The sequence below is a fragment of the Vidua chalybeata genome, chromosome 3 (assembly GCF_026979565.1).
Source record: "Vidua chalybeata isolate OUT-0048 chromosome 3, bVidCha1 merged haplotype, whole genome shotgun sequence".
Taxonomy (NCBI): Eukaryota; Metazoa; Chordata; class Aves; order Passeriformes; family Viduidae; genus Vidua; species Vidua chalybeata.
Window position 1 is genome coordinate 6554932 of NC_071532.1, and position 19317 is coordinate 6574248.

The 19317-nt window shown below is 40.2% G+C and overlaps 1 protein-coding gene across 1 annotated transcript in view; it reads right to left on the bottom strand.

The window, feature by feature from the left end:
* Positions 1–4125: 4125 nt before the first annotated feature.
* PCSK2 (proprotein convertase subtilisin/kexin type 2) overlaps positions 4126–19317 on the bottom strand; it is a 98779-nt gene continuing 83587 nt past the window's right edge. The window contains exons 9-12 of the mRNA XM_053938797.1: positions 13628–13843; positions 12315–12415; positions 9500–9727; positions 4126–5813 (exon numbers count right to left, since the gene is read on the bottom strand). Coding sequence (XP_053794772.1) covers positions 5327–5813; positions 9500–9727; positions 12315–12415; positions 13628–13843 — 1032 coding nt within the window. The 3' untranslated portion in view covers positions 4126–5326. The remainder of the gene's footprint in view (positions 5814–9499; positions 9728–12314; positions 12416–13627; positions 13844–19317) is intronic.

Consider the following 19317-nt stretch of genomic DNA (forward strand, 5'->3'; position numbering starts at 1 on the left):
AAGTTTTGCCTTCTACCAAAGATACTCACTGTGGGTTTATTTTGCCTATAACATTGACTCACACACCCTACTTGTAAACATCACCTGACTGGTGTGCAGGAGTTTTTCCAGGGAAAGGGCTGGATACCTCTTAAATAACCTGTTCCAAAGCTCTCTCTTTCAGAGTCTTGAAATAGCAATGAGCTTGGCAGACCTTTCTTTTTGGAAATAAAGACAAACTTCCTGTACTCAAGATAAGCTCTTACTGCAGATCTTCTCAGAATAAAATTCCCTGAAGGGACATCTCCCTTACAAAAGCTACTATTTGTCCTTCACCAACACAACTAATGTACTTATGAATGCCAACGAGCTTTTGTAAAGACTGCAGCCAAAGGCTGAGTATTTAGATATTTTCTTTTTAAGTATTTCCTTGGACTGTAGAGTTTCATACTGCCACAGGATCCTGTCTCACTCCTGTCACCTGCAGTCACATGGGGCTCCACAGGATTGTTGGAATAAGCAGTACCTTTCCACCTCCCCATGCCTGAGGAAGGAAAAAGCAACACTTGCAGCAACAACAGACTCTTGCAGCTCTCAGAAACTTTCAGCTCAAGAAAACAAACAAACAAACAAACAAACAAACAAAAAAACAACACAAAGAAAAAATCAGGGAAAGGAAATATTTTGCTTGTATGTGTGTAAATAGTGGGCTCTACTTAAAAGTGCTCATGCTTTAGGCCTCAGCTTGACTCCAGGCACACAAATGATCCCACTAAAGCCCAAGACTTACTGAAGGGCAGCACTAGATTAGTCTCTACACATTTCTTGTTCAATCCGATGCCAGTTCTCTAAGTTTTCATTTCAGCTTCCACCATTGTTGTGCCTTTTCTTTCTGCCTGTTAACTCCTGTCAGCTGCAGCAAAACAAGGCTAAAAGCCATTTGAGCTGACAAGTCTGAGCTTCAGGAACTCCTCACAGCACCCAAGACTTTCCTTCAATAATATGTTGGGTTTGGTTATTTCATTCATGAGGTCCAGCACAGGTGTAGCATCTGATCTACTGTGATTGTTATGTCTGCTAAAGTGGCGCCTTATTCTTTGAAACAGGGACAGGTGACTCTCACAGTCACAATTTTAGTCAGGACTTCTTGTCGATGCTGATTTATTGGAATGCTGTGGGAGTTTATTCCAGACATGGCTTACTAGAGCATGTTGCTTTTCAGTTTAATATATTAACAGTGTAAATAACTACAGAGAAGGAATTTATCAATGTGTATGCAAGCTGGGCTCTGGTGACCTGGGAGAAACTGCCCAGAATAATTGCTGCTGAAAGAGTTTGACTGCTGCAAGGTAAACAAAAAAAAAAAACCGAAAACTTACCTTCACTGCAGCAATAGGCAGGCTGTTTAATAATTTTGTCACAAAGCAGAGTATAAACAGGTTCAGGCAGTACCTAGAGGGAACTGGGTATTCTTCCTCCTCTCCCAGTCCATCTGATTTCACTGCAATACAGTGAACCCAATGTTCAGAATACAAAAAGCCCCATTCAATGGCAAAGAGGCAATGTCAGGACAGCCTGGGTGAGGTGTCCAGCGTGTGAATACCTCCACAACCTTAATCCTTTGTGTGCTGTGGTGCCACCACTGGCTGCTGACCCAGACCTGGTTTATGATGCCTGTAACCCTTGCTCAGCATCTCAGTGTGATGTAAGAACTGCCCCTAAAGCTGGTTTGATAGCACTTACTGCTGAAGGAAATCACATACTGCATTGCCTGGGCAGCAACCAGCAGAAGTCAAGGACTAAGAAGAGGTGAGGGGCTAAATTCTGCTACAGTCTGTTAAATTTCTGTATATTTGCATGAAAGTGATATAGAAAACCACTAGTAGTATCTGGTTAATAGTGACCATGCTGAAGTGTATAGTAAATCTTGTAATTTTAGGGGCTAACCTCTACATTAAATGCAGATTCTCAATGAAGTGAGAATCTAAATGCTAAAGTTTAATGGTGAAATAGTTGCAAGCATCTATTCAACAAGAGACTGGAATGAGACTCAGGTTTCAACAGGCACATTCTCACTTCTGAGGCAACCAGAACTAGATCAGGAGGGTCCCTGCCAGATTGTACTGCTGCAGACATGGTAGAGTATTACAAAATGAAATGTACTTTCTGCTGTGGGAACACAGGAGCTAAAAAGTACCCAAATTTTTATTGGGGGGGGGGGAAGTAGAGATGAAAAGGGAAATAGGGGGTTTAATGTGAATCAAAGTGCTCTAAACAGCAGAGGAAAAAAATCTGCTGCAGCATTTCCTTGGGACCAGAGCTGCTTATGAGCTGTAGTGCAAAACTGCCACTGTCTCTGTTCCTGAATATCCTCCTCCCAGTACAGCTCAGCACCTGCACTGCTGCTGCCTTTGCAGAGCTGACCTTGGAGCCAATGGGTTTGAACCATGAAAATAATGCCATGTAAATTTAAAAAAGCTCCTCCCAGCCTGTGGCGTGAATCTTGTATGTGGCAGTTTCACAGTTAACATAAAGCACTTCATTCGTAATCTGCTGCTATCAACTCTTTATCTTCTCCATATCCAGTACATGCAGGATACAAATTTCTTTACCAGTGTAAAAAGCAGAGAAGTAGGAAGTCATCATACTGAGAGCAGCATTTTACCTCCTGTGTACCTTCAGATAAGCAATGATGATAGGACCTGCCAGTTTATAACAGCTCTTTATTTTACTGATATTATAAAACATCATCACATGGCTCACCTGTTTTGCATCATGAGCTTAATTTTCCCTTTTATTATAAATACTAACAAATTAACTTTCTTTTGCATCAGCAGTACCATAAAAAACTCAGTCTAACTGGACATATTTTTCAGTGATCCCCTGAAGCAAAAATCCCCAAGAATCTGAAGTAGATCTCTGTATTGTATATAAATGTAGTTTTATATATATAATTGTATCAAAATTCACCATTTCTGTATATCACTCATTATTGTGATTTTTCAATTACTAAATTATGTCAGCATTATGAAAATATGGACATCCATCTAGTTATTTTGCTGCTTTATAAGATATTTAATAATTGAACAGACAACTGCAAAATTACATGAATGCAATGGAAAATCATGTACATGTTAATTTAAGAATTCCACATGGACTTTTCTTATTCCAAAACTTTTCCAAATTTTAGAAGTCCAGTAAAACTTTCAGTAACCTCTTTCTTTGATCACATACACACAAAAAGTTACGATGTATGTGTATTATACCTTACATACCATATGTAATTCTAGACATATTTATATGCAAATATACGTACTCTGAATATATATATATTGTATGTTTTATATATATATACATATAAAACACACAGAGAGTGATACCACAGGTGTGTATGTATTTAGTCATACAAGTGTGTGCATAAATATATATATGGTAAATTTTTCTGATGAGACTGCTGCACGCAGTGAGAAACCTGTGAGTAGTGTGAGGCTGCTTGGCTTGGCTTTAGAGTGCAATTCACATGGACTTTGAGTAGGTTGAGCTGTTTATTTTTCTTTTGGAAAAGGAAAGAACAGGCCTCTTATGGAAAAAGAAAAGATGGATAGTCTCTTGAACTAACATTATTCTCATACATTCTTAAGTGAAACATGTCCACCATAGAACCTTTGGGTTATGTTTTTAATTTGTTAGATAAATATTTACTTACTGAATGTGTTTCTACTGCTATGCACCGGATCAACCAGGACAACTCTTATTAAAACATCTTAGATTCATACTCTGCATATTAAAAATACATAGTAAAATTCTGAAACTAGTCACTGCTAAAATGTAGATCTTGGGTCCTGCAAAGATCTGAAATACCTGCTTAAAATTACCATTTGAGTAGGTCTATTGATGGGCTTTAGTGCAAGTGCCTAAATATTTGCAGAATCAAGACCCTTTATTTATCAAAGATTAAATTTGGGATCTCACACCTGAGAACATGTAGTGGTTGCTTCCATCAGTAATTCCCACCAGGGAGAATGTTATGTTTTGCAGTAATAGCCAGAGCTTACTCTTGAGGGTGAGAGAAATGGACTTTAACTCATGTCCAAAAAGTCAAGGTGGGACTGACTTTAAACAGAAAAAACAATGACTGCCAACAAATCTTCCCAAATATACTACATTTTATTTCTCAAGAAGGCCAACATTGCATTACACTTTAATAACTTCAGCATATTTTTCTCCTTAAATATATTTGTATAACATAATACCAGCAAATATATAGCTTTAAAAAAAATTAAATTAAAAATTGCTTTGGGACTGAAACTGTGTGCTTCAAATTTTCCCCACAGCAGTTTACTGGCAGCTGGGTTGCAAACCCCAGAAAACAGGTGTCTGTGGTTCGTAATGCTGACACAGCCTCATTTTATAGTGCTGGAGAACATCTCAGTAGAGAAACCAGCAGGTGCACACAAGCTGCCAGAAATCCTACAGCTCATCCCATGTGCTTGTTCTGCTGTGAGATGGTAAATTGATTTAAATTGCCAAAATTACAAAACAAAAAAACAACAACAGGAAAAGAATCCCCAAAACAACCAAACTAAAAAAGAACTCCAGCAAAACTGGGACTTGTGCTTCTAGAAGGCCCTGACCTGGTTTGCAAATCACTTCTCCCTGCCACCCAGCTTTGGCATCGTTTTGCCTTCCTTATTGCATATCTGTTGATCCATCCTGTAGCTGAAGTGTGTATGTAGTGTAACTGTACGATGCAATAAAACTCTCAAAAGAATTGGATTTCTGCAAATCAGACTGGTGAATTTTCCTTATCTCTGGATTATTTCTTTTTGTGGGGTCTAGTTGTACTTTGGTTGAACCAATGGAGGAAGTCCCACTGAAGTCAGTGATGCAGAAGGAGCATGTTCAAAGACCTCTCCAGACAACCTCTTTGTGATTCCCTCTCTTGCAGTCATTTTTTAAAATGTGCTCAATTATCACCAACTTCCAGTGTTAAAATTCATTCTTTTTTTAATACAAACATTTACCACAGAAATATGAAGGGAAAAGCCATTAACTTCTTTGCATGTTATTACCTATTTGTATGACACAAAAGAAAAATCATCATTTACAGTCACAAACTGTACATAGTATTTGGTGGGAGTATATTTTGTGGTTTAGAGATAAAAAATGGACTGCTTCAGTGGCAATTAAAGTAATTACTGACGAGATATAAGACTTTAAAATCAAGAAAGGGTGATAATTTGTCTACAGAGACAATCATTGTAATACGTCTAACACAGAAGTTTGGATAGTAGAACGGTGAGTAGAGGGGTGTGGGGAAGGAAAGACACCGTCATGCAACACAGCACTACTTCTTGCTCAGTATACTCTTCAGGCTTCTCTCCACTGCTTCATCTAACTCTTCCTCCAGCTCTTCCTTCTTGGACATGGCCAGTTTGGACTGATAATCTTTTACGATTTGGTCTATATACGGTGCACTCTGAGTCCCATGCAGCATCAGTGTCCACTCCTTCAGCACACCCCGCTGGGGCTGGCTGCCAACAAAGCCAATCTCCAGAGCCCAGGTGCCTCGGGGGTCTTCTCCCCAGGTGTGAGTCGTCATGAAAGGCCATTTGTCAAAACCCACCTTGGAGTCATCATCCCTGGGGCGCCGGCTCAGCAAAATGGACTTTGTTCCCATTGGCGAGGTCATGTTGATGTTGAGGTCTCCTCGCCGAGTGGAATTCACGGTTATAACTGCCTGCACGTGTTCGAGGTACCGCACAAAGTTCTCCTTCCCCTCACACGCATCGGTTGTCAGCGTGAGGAACAGTTTGCCACTTGGTGGTATCTTTCTGTGGGTCAAAAGATAATTAAGCAAATTAAAGCAGTACAATGTGGCTTATGCTAAAACTACTGGGTTTTGGTGCCTCACAGAAAAACACTGTATGATTTTCCTTATTAATACATTAAGAAGTAAGGAAGTAATAGCTGCAAACTTAGCCAGAAAGCAAATATTCCCCTTTTAGAAAATTATACCAAAACCTTAATTTGAAAATAATAATGAAATGTACATCTACACAAAGAGAGAAATAATGCAATTTTAGAAGCACATACTGCTCTTTAAGGACTAACGTTAATGGTTCTCTTTACTTATCACTCCTATATTAGGTAATTGCATAATAATGTGCATACTCAGTAAAAGAACCATGAGTAGTCATGCCAGTTTCCTTAAATGACAGCAGCAAATGGCTCTCTGGTGTTGGAGGAACCAATTGCACAGAATTTCAGTGCAGTCACATTAAAGCCTATGTCCTTGTTCTGCTTTGGAAACCAGCACAAGCATGGGATGCCGGAGTTGGCTCATTTGAAAAATAAGTTTTTCACAAAGATTTCCATCCTTGAACAGCTCCTGTACATGAGTACATACACCAAGGAAAGAAGCTGCACGTGTTACTGAGTTACCAAAGTGCTGTCTGGCCCGGGAGCTGAGGCTGTAAAGTGCCTCTAAACCTGTTGGGGTCAGGATGCAACTTCAATTACCCACTGCCTCAGAAACTGGCTGGCAGAATACACAGAAAGTGTAAAAATGCTCTACATCTTCACTATCAGTGTTCTTTGAGCGGTGTGACATTTTCCTCTGTCTAAAAGAAATAATTGAAAGACAAGAATTACAGCAGTCATTAAAAAAGGGACCAAGTCACAAAAGACTCCAGTCACCTTGTCATTATCTTGTCTTCCGGTGGCTTCTCCCTGACCTTAGTTGTGCAAATTGAGAATCTTTTGAAGTTCATTGGCTACACTGTGGTAATGAATACCTTATTTTCAAAAGAAATCAGTACCAGCTTTTTCCCTCTGCTAATGAAATACCGTATTCTTTAGAGACCAGTGAAAGCATTTCACTTAAGCCTAGCTTCCAGGAATTCTTTTCTTCTTGAGATGAGCTCCAGGTATTACACTTGGTGCATCACTAAGTGGCTCAGGCCAGTCTCTGTTCCCCTTCCATAGAATATTACCTTCTTGGAAGTACTTGCAGAGCAAAACATCATTTAGATTAAGATCCTCAAAGCATTTAAACACTTACTTTAATCTGAAAAACCTGTGATGTTCTGAGTATTATGGGGCAGAAGTTGGTATAACATAAATATTGCATAGCTGAAATATTTGAGCATAAATATAATCCTCTTGAGATACTTATTTTACGTGGCAAAGCACAAGAAAAATGCACTACATGCAGACAGAGGTGAAGGATTGTCATTTCACAGTTGCCATGTGCTTGCAGTTTCTCTGCATGGGAAGCCTCAATATGAATTCATGTTGTCTCACGGCCTTTTCACACAGTGGACAAAGCTTTGTCAAACACTGCTTCACTTCCAGAGATGTGAAAAGTGTTTTATCTCCTTCAGTTAATGAGGAGGGACATCGCAGTGTGAATCTTTTCCTCGTGTCCAGACTAAAGCTCAAAGAAACAAGAGCAATGTGTTCCCACTACATCTGCTCTGCAGAAGGCTTGACAACTGCAAAAAGCTTTTCTCTCCACCTTCTCAAGTACTGCAAAGCAAAAGTTCTCTCAGCTCTCTAAAAACATGAGAAAAGGCTTCCTCTATTTCCCCCTTTCCTATTAACTAGGATCTAATAGTCTCTGCTTCACTAGACTAATTACTGTAGTCTAGCTGAATTTTCCTAAAGAAACAAAAAGAACAAGGCTTAGTGGAAAAAGCCTGACACCAAGGTGAAGAAGAGAAAGTGGATTTTCCACAGCCTTACCATGTGTCACTACCCAACTTGTACATATATATATATATATATATATATATATATATATATATATATATATATATATATATATATAGTATGTCCATGGCATAGTAGCCAGTGGGAGACTATATACAGTATATCTACTTTTGCATGGGTGGGAGATGAGCAGAGGGAGCTCCTGTGTGCTCCTGTTCCTCAGTTAATGGACTACATTGTCTTAAAACTTAAACCAGCCAGAAACCTTGTCAGGTAAAGCTCCTGTTGCTAACAAAAGTTTCTATTTTAAATTCTGATTGCTTTCATCACACGGTATATTATGTCTGTTAATTATTTCCTGGCCTTTTGCTTAATTGACAATGCTGCTCTGAAACATACCTCCATATCAACTACTCACCTTCATAACTCTATACCAAATACATATGTTATGTATACAAATATCTATACTTAAATAAAAATATATATGATAATATATATAAATAAAATGTTGCTTCAGCAAACCAAACTGAAAGAATGACCCACTTATCCACAGCAGAAATGCAGTTTTCATTTCCAAGGAATCTCTGGAGACGCTGGGACTTAGCTAGCTTTTTTTTTTTACAGTGCAATTCAAAAAAATGTACATGTTGCACTTCATAATGCTTATCATCTCCTGTCAGTGACATTTTCATTGGGGAACACAAATATTACAGCAGTGATGTTAATATATAGATGTGTCAGGCAATTGACAGGGGGGCATGCTTACAGCCTACAGAAAGAAATGTTCTCTCCTCCTCTAGGATGATCCCCATTTCAGTAAATGGAGCTGCCCCAAGATAAATGAGATTATTGTGCATTTATTTATTGATAAACTAGAGATATCCTAAAACTAGCTTTGGTATTCTCATTTGTTTTTTACCTGTGAGTATGCATAGGACAGATAAATTAAAACTCAGAGCTCAGCCGTAGAACTTTGAATCATGCAAATTCAATTTGCAAGGCTGGGGGAAAACTCACTCTTTCCCTGGTTGAGATATGTGCTAGGGTGGCATCGTGGTTTGTTTTCTTTTTCCAACAGAATAATGTTGCCTTCAAAAATGGCACTGAAAAGTCAAATTTCAAATGGTATAGATATCATTTAGGCCATTATTCAGTTAGTATTTCAATTACTTAAATTAAACTAAAGCTGTTGTAGTCAATTAGCGTTCATTCATTCATTTGTTGACTCATTCACTTTAGAACGTAAAGGTAAATCAGAAAACATCCTGACTACTTACCCTGACATTACCCTGAGAATTGAAGAGCTTAAAGCAAGCACAATTAAATGCTGTAGTGTTCAGCGCTGGTACCTGTAGATGATTGTTTCAGTCTTCGGGAGATAAAATTGTCTGCTGAAGAATCTCACAGTGAGATATGACCTAGCTGATAGGTATTTCATGTGGCAGAAGCTTATGTAATTTGCAGTGCCAGTCTTCCAGATTTTCATTTGGGGCTAGGCTCTTTATTCACAGAAACTTGAGCACAAAAATACCTGTGAATGCCCAGGAGAAATGGTTGTTGCTATTAACACTACTGGCACCAGCATATGGGATGGACTATAGAATGTACTGCTCCAGCAAGCCAGGAACTGAAAGTTTCATCAAGCACTGCTGATAAAAAATGTTTTATCAACTTATTACTGGTAATGCTACAGTTTCTTAGGAAACAAAAAAAGTTTCTTTAACTGTCTTTGCCAACATAATTGTATGCTTGCAGTCTCCCAGATGCCTGGGAGAAGCCAAACACATCCACTGGACTATTCACTTACTCAGGCTCCTGTATTGACCCTCCAACACAATGGAATCTCTCAGGAACAGTCTTCCAGTCTTTTGCCATCTTAACCATGGCTCCTGCATCTAGGACACCATAGCCAAACAAATGGTTGAACTCCAGCCCAACGCCGTTCCTACGCCACCTGTGAACCTCGTCATGAAGCTGGTTCCTCTTGGAGGTGAGCACTGTCAGATGCTGCATGTCTCTCCATGTCAGATGCAAGCTGTGGAAGTGCAACATGAGAAACAAACATTGCAGTATTTCCAAGCAGATGTTAAAGAAAAACTGTGCTTGAGTAAGGCTTTGGGTAACGTTTGCTTCTATGAAGAACACTGAAATTGTAACTACACACATATCGATAACAAAGCTTCTACTGATCTCAGTGGGAACAAGAGTAAGTTTGAAGTGCTTTTAATACTTTTCCAAATATGTTCTCCAAAATTGTAAAACCACTTCTGATTAAAAATAGCTTCTTTTAACTAGACATTATAGATCCAACATGCAATTTTTGAACTACTAAAATGAGTAAGATATTATACCAGATCCAGAGAGAAATGCAAAAAATTCAAAGTTTATAAAAAAATTTCACCTAGCTTCCCTCTTAGATCTTGTCCCCTTTTTCTTGCCTGCTCCTCCTGCTTTTCCCATGGACCTTCCAAGATCCACCCTCAGAAGCCCTAATCTGATGAAACTGATGAGCTCTAATGATCCAGGTGTTAGCAATGTCAGGATGCTTTGGCTATGGATATATGGGCCGTGGGTGGCTGCAGCTTTGCAGTATAAGGTATGGCAGAGACTTTTCACCCATGTTATATTAGCATGGATGGATGCAGTCAAGTAACATTTGCCTAGCTGCAATGGTTATTTTTCATCATCTTCTCTTGTCTTCCTAGATGTACAGTGATTATGATAAGAGGAAGGGCACTTATTATTCTAAAAAGCTTTAGAACTGACATTCTAATTCTACATAACTAAAGCTATTCCAGTAGTTTTATGATGAACTCTTTCAACATCACAATATATCTGATTCAAACCATCAGCCTAAAAGGATCTGCTTTTCAGCTTTCTGTGCCCCAAGTAATAAGCATGTGTGTGTGCTGAATGTACACCAGAATAGCCAATTACTGTCATTCCCCCAAGGTGACAGAAGGCAGCTGAAAAGAAGATATCACTTGCATCATTCTTATTGTGATCTTTTAAGAGCTTGCTACATATCTTAAAGCTGTACTTTCTATTTCATAGATTGGTCTGGTTTGAGAGACATGTCAGTCCTATACTGTGTATGAGCTGACAGACATAATGCAGGCAAGAACAGGCTCCATGGGAGATTGTCAGTGACTCCTGGCAAGGCTCATCCAGGACAGTTCTGCACAATACAATTTAAAACAGCCAAAAGGATATGGGAGACACTGACAGTTCCTTCTCTCTCCTGCTGCCTTCTCAGCAAAGTCTAGAAATTCTAGTGCAAGCGAGGGGTATTAAATCTAATTCCTATTCATGATAATGGCAGAGTAATTCCAGTCTTTATGTGTACCTCAAATGAAGAAGAATTATAATTATTACTGAGATATTTAGGTTCCAGTCCAGTTTAAACATTCAGTGGTTAGAAAATTCATTAAACATTTACATTTTTATGGCCATATTAATATTTTATATAGTGGCTGTCCCACTGAAAGAATTTGATAGTAGAAGGAATGATCATCCAAAGCTAAACATTTGGCATGTGTTTTACATGTATAAAACCTGAAAAATGAGATTTGGACCAAGTAATGCTCTGAGCATGACAGTCATTGCTCTGCTAATGTAAACTTGGCCTCCTCTCACGAATCTTCATTACTCTGCACTGTTGAAGGAAACTATGCACATAGTACTCACTTCATGCCATGGTTACAGCAACTGAAGCTCTGTAACTAAGCAAATGTTGCCTCAGTTCATGAAAAAAAAATAAGATGAAGTAAAAAGGTGGTATAAGTTATTGAAAGGAAAACTTTTCCTAATCAATAGAGAAGAAGATAATGCTTCCAAGATATAAAAAAGGTTCCAGTGTCACTAATACCATGGAGAATGGTAAACAGACAATGGGTATTTATTCCTTCATGTAACAGAGCAATTACACAGCACAGAAACAAGCTACCAGCAATGGGTTAAGAAAACAAAGAAAACATTCCACACCACCATTGCAAAAAAAAAAAAAAAAAATATTGAGGAACTGATTGTTACTTGATGATCTAGGTGCCAAATACAGACAATATGAAAAAGAATAGACAACTTTAAGGAAGATCAATCTGCCGTTGGCTATTAAATGGAAGAAACCCACTGCTGTCTCTACAGATTCTCCAGAAATCGTGGATTGACAAAGCTCTTGTTGAAAGATCACTCTCAATCCCCATTTCTTGTCCTCTTCCTAAGCTTCTGTCATTGCAGACAGTATCCTGGCACAAGATGAATTCCTGTCCCATATTACAGGGTCATTCCTATGTTTTTGTAGGCTGGGCGTTTCACAGAGGACATGTGGAGAAATTACATAATCTCTTCCTCCAAACAGTGCTAGAGAGGTCTAATCCCCAGTTGCAGAGGATGGGGAGGACACAGAGAGAGCCAGACAGCCAAAATACATCTGCCAATGCAACTCTGGCAAGGCTGTTGCTCCATCTGCAAGTCACCATGCACACCACTGCTGTACGAGGCGGCTTTTGAGCGGGTTATTGCAGCCTCATGCCGCAGCCAGCCAACTGAAATGATGAACACCATTCAACAAACCACAGGCCCTCTCCTCTCCAGAGCTCATGAGGAATTTCTCAACAGCATACTTAGCCTCCAGGGCCAGGGCGAACACTCCGGCTGCTTCAGGGGCAGCTGCAGACGTGCCTGAATGACGCAGGGTGCAGTTGCCATACAAATCTGTTGTAGCCTGCAATGATATTAGATGTAATTAATGAAACCAGCTATCCCATTTTTGTTGCAGCTACAGACGCAGAAAAATACAGAAAGTGGAGTTTGTGCCCTTGCTCTTTACTTGTGTTCATGCCCACGATCTGTTCTGTTTTTTGGAAGAGTGTATCAATTTAAAATCACAGTGAGACACATTTAGAGCACAAATGAAAGTCACCAAGTAGTAAACCAGTGGTCTTTTTCACTTAGAACCCATCTATTTCTTACAAACACAGTTTAATCAAAGGCCTTAAATTCCTTTCTGATTATCAAAAAGAATTGAAACTAGAATTGTTAACACTATTGAGCTTTTTTACATTTGTCCAACTCTGAGACCAGCAGCAGCACCAGGCTGCTGTCTTCTGTGCAGATTAGTTACTAGCAGAGACCAGAAGAAAACCTCAGAAATGCATTTTATGGCAATAATTACAAAGATGCCACAGATAATCTTGGCTGGTATCATCACAGAGCTGATTGAAGACAGAAACCAGTGCTCTGTCTGCTACTGCATGTGGGCATTTAGGATTGCGCAGTGTGTCTTGAGGGTTTGAGACAGGGCCATGGAAAATGTACAACAGCTTTTTGCAAAAACTAACCTTGAGTCAGCACACCTGCATTTTCCACTCTGTAAACTGAACTGAGTCCTGGCTAGTCTGAAGGTGCTGAAGAGCAGTGATCACTACAGTGGAAGAGAATCCCAAATACAATTGAACAGAACCTGCCTCTTTTCCAGCTGTAGGTATGGCCCTGCAGCAACAGCAGGCTCTGGTAATCTGAACCCCCATATGTCCTCTGTGAGTGACTAAATGTCATTCTGCTCTGTGCTCTTGTACAGCAGAAGTCTGCCAGTACAAGTAAGTATGATCTCAAATGTTAACTTAGATTTTTACCGAGACCTCTTGTCACACTGTCCCCCAGAAAGAGGGCAACTGAACTTTGTAATCTGGTTTCTGACAAAGGAAAGCACCAACTTTCCTTTGAAGCTCTAAAAGATCATTGCTGTTCTCAGTAAAAATCCCACATCTTCTCAGCTGACAGTTTTGGCACCATCACATACTGCAAATTAGAAAATATTCATCTCAACAATGAACCATTTGCTGCTCCAAAGTGCACAGAGCTGCAATAGGTCATGCAGATAGACATACATCATGCACAAAGACAGCAACAGCAGCACAAGAGTATCAGGACTCACCACACCAGCCTCTGGATTTCTCTTCCTCCCATTACTAAAGGTGGAAGCTAAGGTTGAAGAGCAGCTTTCATCATACAGAGCTGTCCGTCCATCGTTTATGGCAGAATTGATGGAGATTGTCCACATGCTCGATGCATAACCATCACAGTTACAGTCATCATAGCTGCCTCCATCTCCAGAGGCCCAGACATAGATGCTGCCTTTTCCACCCCGGCCCTGTGAGAGGGGAAAATCAACCCTCTGGACTTAAACAGCAAACAGGAGATAGCAGCCACTTTAAACTTCTGAAGTGCTCAGGCCCGAACAACAGGCCCGAGCCAAAGCTGACTTAGATGAATCCTGAAAATCATGTAATAGATACTGTCTAAGTTAGCCATTTAACAAAAGAACCTTGCATACAGACTGACCAAGCCGCTTTAACGTGAAACCGGCTGCTTTAGGAACTTTCACGTGACCTTGTGTAACTATCTGCAAGACATGTTAATAAATGTATCATTTTAAGAAACCTTCCCAACTGACATCACCAGATGTTTATTTGCAGGAAACCCCTATCCCCACCATGGCCTGGGCTCTGGCCAAGCCCCGGTCCCTGTTGGCTAGGAAGTGTGTTACAAAATCTGGAACACCCCATTTGTAGCAACTTTGGAGACCTCACTTAGGAGTGAACGCACTTCTAAGACCTCACAGTTCCCTGGAAAGTTCTCCAAATTGTCACTGGATAGTTCTCCAAATTGTCACTGCAACAGACCCAGCGACTGCGGGTTCTGGATGATGGTCAAGTATTTAGGCAATTGGTGATGGAGTTCTGGATGATGGTCAAGTATTTAGGCAATTGGTGATGTATCTTTCTCAATCACTATTCTCTCTCTCTCACACAGTACTGATTGGGTGCATTATCTTGCTTGTTTTGTTTGTTGCTGAAGCCAAGTGCATAGTAAGCTTATTGTTTTATTAAATGTATTATTTTGCCTCTGTGTTGCCTTAGTATTAGTAGTAAAATAAGACCATTCTTTATTGGTGTGCATGTCCTTTAAATTGCCCCCATCAATTGGCAAAACAACTGTACATCTAATTGTAAAGCTGAGCATTTATAAAGGAGATATATGGTACAAACAAAATATATATGAAGCTTCAGCTGTGATACACAGACCCATGCAGGTTATTAAATCCAGGTAAATGGCAGCCAAAGCCAGTTCTGCAACCTTGTGTACACAAACCACTTCTATTTATCACCTGGTTTGCTTCACACCCTAAAGGCTCCTGTGGCACATGCTAAGACATTTTATGGATTCATGAGCATTTATGTCATGGTCTAAGTGCCATGAGGAAATTTGTTCTTTTAAAAGGGATATAGATCATATCACAGGCTGGGTTTGTAAGATCCAGTTAGGTTCAGACAATGGCTAAAAAGCTCTACCAGCACCTTTTTCTCTCAATACATTTCTTTTTCCAAAGGTATGATTGGCTCAGAGCTGTCTTTCTGACAAACCAGCTTCTACTTCTAAGGAGAAAATAAAGTTATGAGGCCATACAAATAATCTACAGAAAAATGGCCCAGCAATTATGCTGAGATGGACAGGAGTGACCGAAGCTGAAGGGCCACTATAAAGGCTTGCCATTAATTAAACAAAAGAAATCCATACCCTCTCCCCAACTTCCAGATAGGCAGGTAGTGGGAAGGGATCAACTCAGCTCCTTCTAATTCCATAATCAGAAAGAGGTAGGAGCTGCCTGAAAGAGAGTCAGACATGAGAACTTCAGCTCTCAGGGAAAGATCAGTGCTGTGGAACTCAAAGCTCAGATCTCCAGCTGATTCCAGCACAGCCACCATTTCTCTCTATGTTTAGTTCAAGTAATCCAACATTTTCTTCCAAGAGCACTAGAAGTCTGCAAGGCTGGAATTTAACACACTGTTTAGATGCACTGAGCAAAAGACTAAAAAATTTCTTCTGGTTTTCTCATTGCCCAGCATGAAATGGAAGTACATGAATATACAAACTTAGTAACCTGCAGTGGCATTTTAATAGGGAACCTTTTCAGTCAGGATTTTAAATCAAATCTGAGTTCCCAGCAGTAGCTTCTATTTTTCATTGCACCCCACTGAACAGAGCAACCTTATTATTTCAAGCATGTTAGTGAGTTGCATTATAATCCACTGAATTGCACAGCAGGATTGCTGACACTGGTATATGCAACATCTCAGGACACAGATTTTCATAATAAAGATAATGACTATGAAAAAGCTCACTGAAATCCATCTAAGAACTTCCACAAGGGCCTGGTATCACTTACGTTTTAAGGGAGGAGGATACTGTTGCAAAAATATATACTTTTAAGAAGAAAATCATGCTAGCAATTTATTTTAAAAATAAAAATCAGTAGAACAAGACCAGTTGTGCCTTTTTTCTCTTTGACTTTTCCCATATCCCACCTTTTGCTTCTGACTGCCATTAGTTTACAGGGCCCAAACTTGGTCTTTGGACTGCCTTCAGAGGCTGCATCCCAATCTTGCCACCACCATGCCCATGTACACCACCACACCACTTTGCAACCCTCTACCTGCTTTGGACAGCCTCAGTCCCAAAAAAGCAGGTGTCTGTCCAACACAGAAAGCAGGTGGCTGATGGTGGCAGGAATAGGATGCATGTCATATATGGACCTGTTCTTAAAACAATCTCCTTTCTTGTCATTTGAAAGGGAGAGGAAACACTTCGATTTCACGTGAGAAATTCACTAAAGTGCTAACAGGAAGTTAACCTCTGCAGTGGCCAGCACAGAGAAAAAACTTAGCCCTGCTCAGCAAGACTGTTCCATGCTGCCAAGCATTTCACCCCATGGATGGGATTTGTAGCAGAATGGCAGAAAATGCATGTAACAGATTGTTGGTGTGAAGCAAGGGGAATTCACAGAGGAACTGAAACTCTGGGATGGATTTTATGCATGCAATTATTGTAACTTGAGAATGGCTTCAGAATATCACTTTCACAGGAGTCACATCCCTAAGTGGGTCTTAGTGTTAAAACCTACAACTCATCTCTTAATACTCTAATTTCAATTGCCTTTCCTTCCTAGCCAGGACTGGAAACATGAGCAAACACTGCTGGAATAAACTGACAGCAGCCCAACTGCATTTTTTGTAATGATGCTTAGGACTTGTTGCTCACATGTCCCACAGTCAGACCCCACAGTGGGACTGCCTGCACAGGCAAACTGTCTGGTGGCTGTTCTCAGCCATCGTGTCCTTTACCAGGTAGAAATATACAGCTTCAGGAGAAGCGAATTTTCAATTCTCTGGATAGTAGTAGTAATAAAACTGATCTAGTCCTGATCATGGCATGGCAGGGGGGTCAAGAATTAGATGGCCTTTAAGGTCCCCTCCTACTCAAAGCACTCTATGATTCTATGATAAGCCAGAAAAAAAAAAATCCCAGTTGCATTAACTAAACATCGTATTTAAAGCAAACTGAAAGCTCCTATTTGCATCTCAACCTTATGTGAACCTAAAAAACGTTACTAGTGTGACTCAAGCTGCTGTACATGTGGACCAAAAACGGGACTGAAGAAGGCAGCAGTATCATACACTGTAACCACCAGAGGGAGCCTGAAGGAAGAGTCAGGAAGAACACGACACCAGCAAGGTTGTAAGATACATTTTAAAGAGTATCTTTGCTCCAAAATCCTGTAGAAACCTGCTCGTTTCCTCCAAAAGTGATGCATGGCCTGGCACTCGCCCTTCTGAGCCATCTGAAGATATATCTCACTTAGAGATCATTTAATGGATTATTTAATACCAGCCCAAGAGAGGCCCAGTTCTCAATTCAGGTAGAACCAGAATTAAATTTTGGGCAAGGTTATATGTTTAGTAATTCACAGACAGTTCCTGTGAAGCTCTCTTTAAGAAAAGAGCAGGTTTTCTATTTGCAGTGTCCTTAGTGGGATACTGCACTATGAGGAAAAAATCCCTGAGAAATATTCTTACCCCTTTTTCTCATCTTCCACAAGTGCATAATCCCAAAGAAATATCTTTTGTGAACTACCTTGCAAAAGTGAGCTGGCAGAAGACTTCAGCCTTTCTCACTTTATGTAACTTCTGGCATGTCTTAAACTATGTTTTTACTCCTTGTTGTTTTCTTCATTCATTATGCCTGCTGGGCTAGTACCTGAGCCAGTGTTTCCTGAAGCTTTGATTGTTTGGTTGTTGCATAGCCACCTACTGCACAGTTGGCTATGCAGTACAAGCCAGCTGGAGGCATCCCTGAACTGCTGCCCATTTGTTGTACTGCCAGGGTTTTCTGGAGCCTGCCTGCATGTTCCTGCATCCCTGACATCCCTCACTCCCCTGGCTCCTCCAGCTGCCAGGATGATTTGCCTAGAGCAATCTGGTAGCCTGTGACTTCTTGGATCCCTTTGCTCCTTTCCTATACTGATGACTTGGGCACTCTTAAAAAACCTCAAGCAAAATCTAGGCAGAAACACATTTCTGACAGCCAGCCTAGCAATCTTGATTTAACCTCAGAGATACCTCAGAGAAAGTTTTAGCAGGAAACATATTTGGATTGCCAAAGTTCGCCACCACACAGGTTCAGGGGCACAGTTACCCTGTTTGAGCTGAATGCCTTTGCACTTCTCCTATATCTAGGCCCTTCCAAAAGCCTGGAGATGCTGAACTGGAACCCTGGAAAAGCCCAGCACAGCCACAAGCCATGCAGTTCAGCTCAGAAGAAACAGCAACAGGGTTATCCTCTCAAATTCGCCACTGATGAAGGTCCTGTCCCTTCCCTGCTGGCCTAACCTTCTGGTATTCAACAGTGCAAGAGAAGAGGCTGTTTTGGCAGGAGCAAGAACTCAGTTCAACACTTGGCTACTGTGCAGAGGACAACTATCACTTGGAGCCACACTTCCAACATGCTTCTCCTTTTTGTGTCCCTTTCACATTTTGTTGTCTTTAATAACTGTCTGTCCAGTTTGTCCTAGCAGATTTCTGAAACTATTTGGGTCAAGTAATAACCACCAAACTCCAAGACTGCTGCATACAATACTCTCAAAAAACCTAAGGCATATAATTCATAAACCCTAATAAAAGGCTTTCTGTAACTTATTCTAGAGTTGATCACAGAAGAGTACTGAACTCACATACATCAACCCACAATTAATTTCATAATTGTTAATACCTCCTTTGGCTAAAAATATAATGTTTGAGCCATTTTTCTACACCTAAATTGCTGTTGAAATTGGATGGGATTCTCTTAGCCAAGAGAAACGTATGTAAAATTATATTTTTGGTGAAGAGAGGCAGCATTAGGTTTCAGTGAGGGTCCAGTCTAGCAGGGCAATGAGGAGGGACTTGGAAAATGCTAAGGCAAAACCTTTTAATTAGCCATTTCTTTTTTGCTGGATGCTGGGCTGTGTTCCACAAGTGATAATACAACAATTCCACAGGCCTAATTCTAGTATTGATAATATTTGGAAAAAAAAAAAAAAAAAAAAAAAAAAAAAAAAAAATCAATCTCATCCTCTTCTCGTTATCTCTGAGCTAGATTATCACTGAGAAAGACTCTACACACCCAATTCACTCTTTAGCAGTGACAATGTTGCTTTCCCTTCCCAACATTCCCAAATGGTGTGACGAACTCTGGCCTCATAGGTTCGTCTGTGCCCCTGGAAGCACTGTGCAAAGGTTCCCAGCTTGC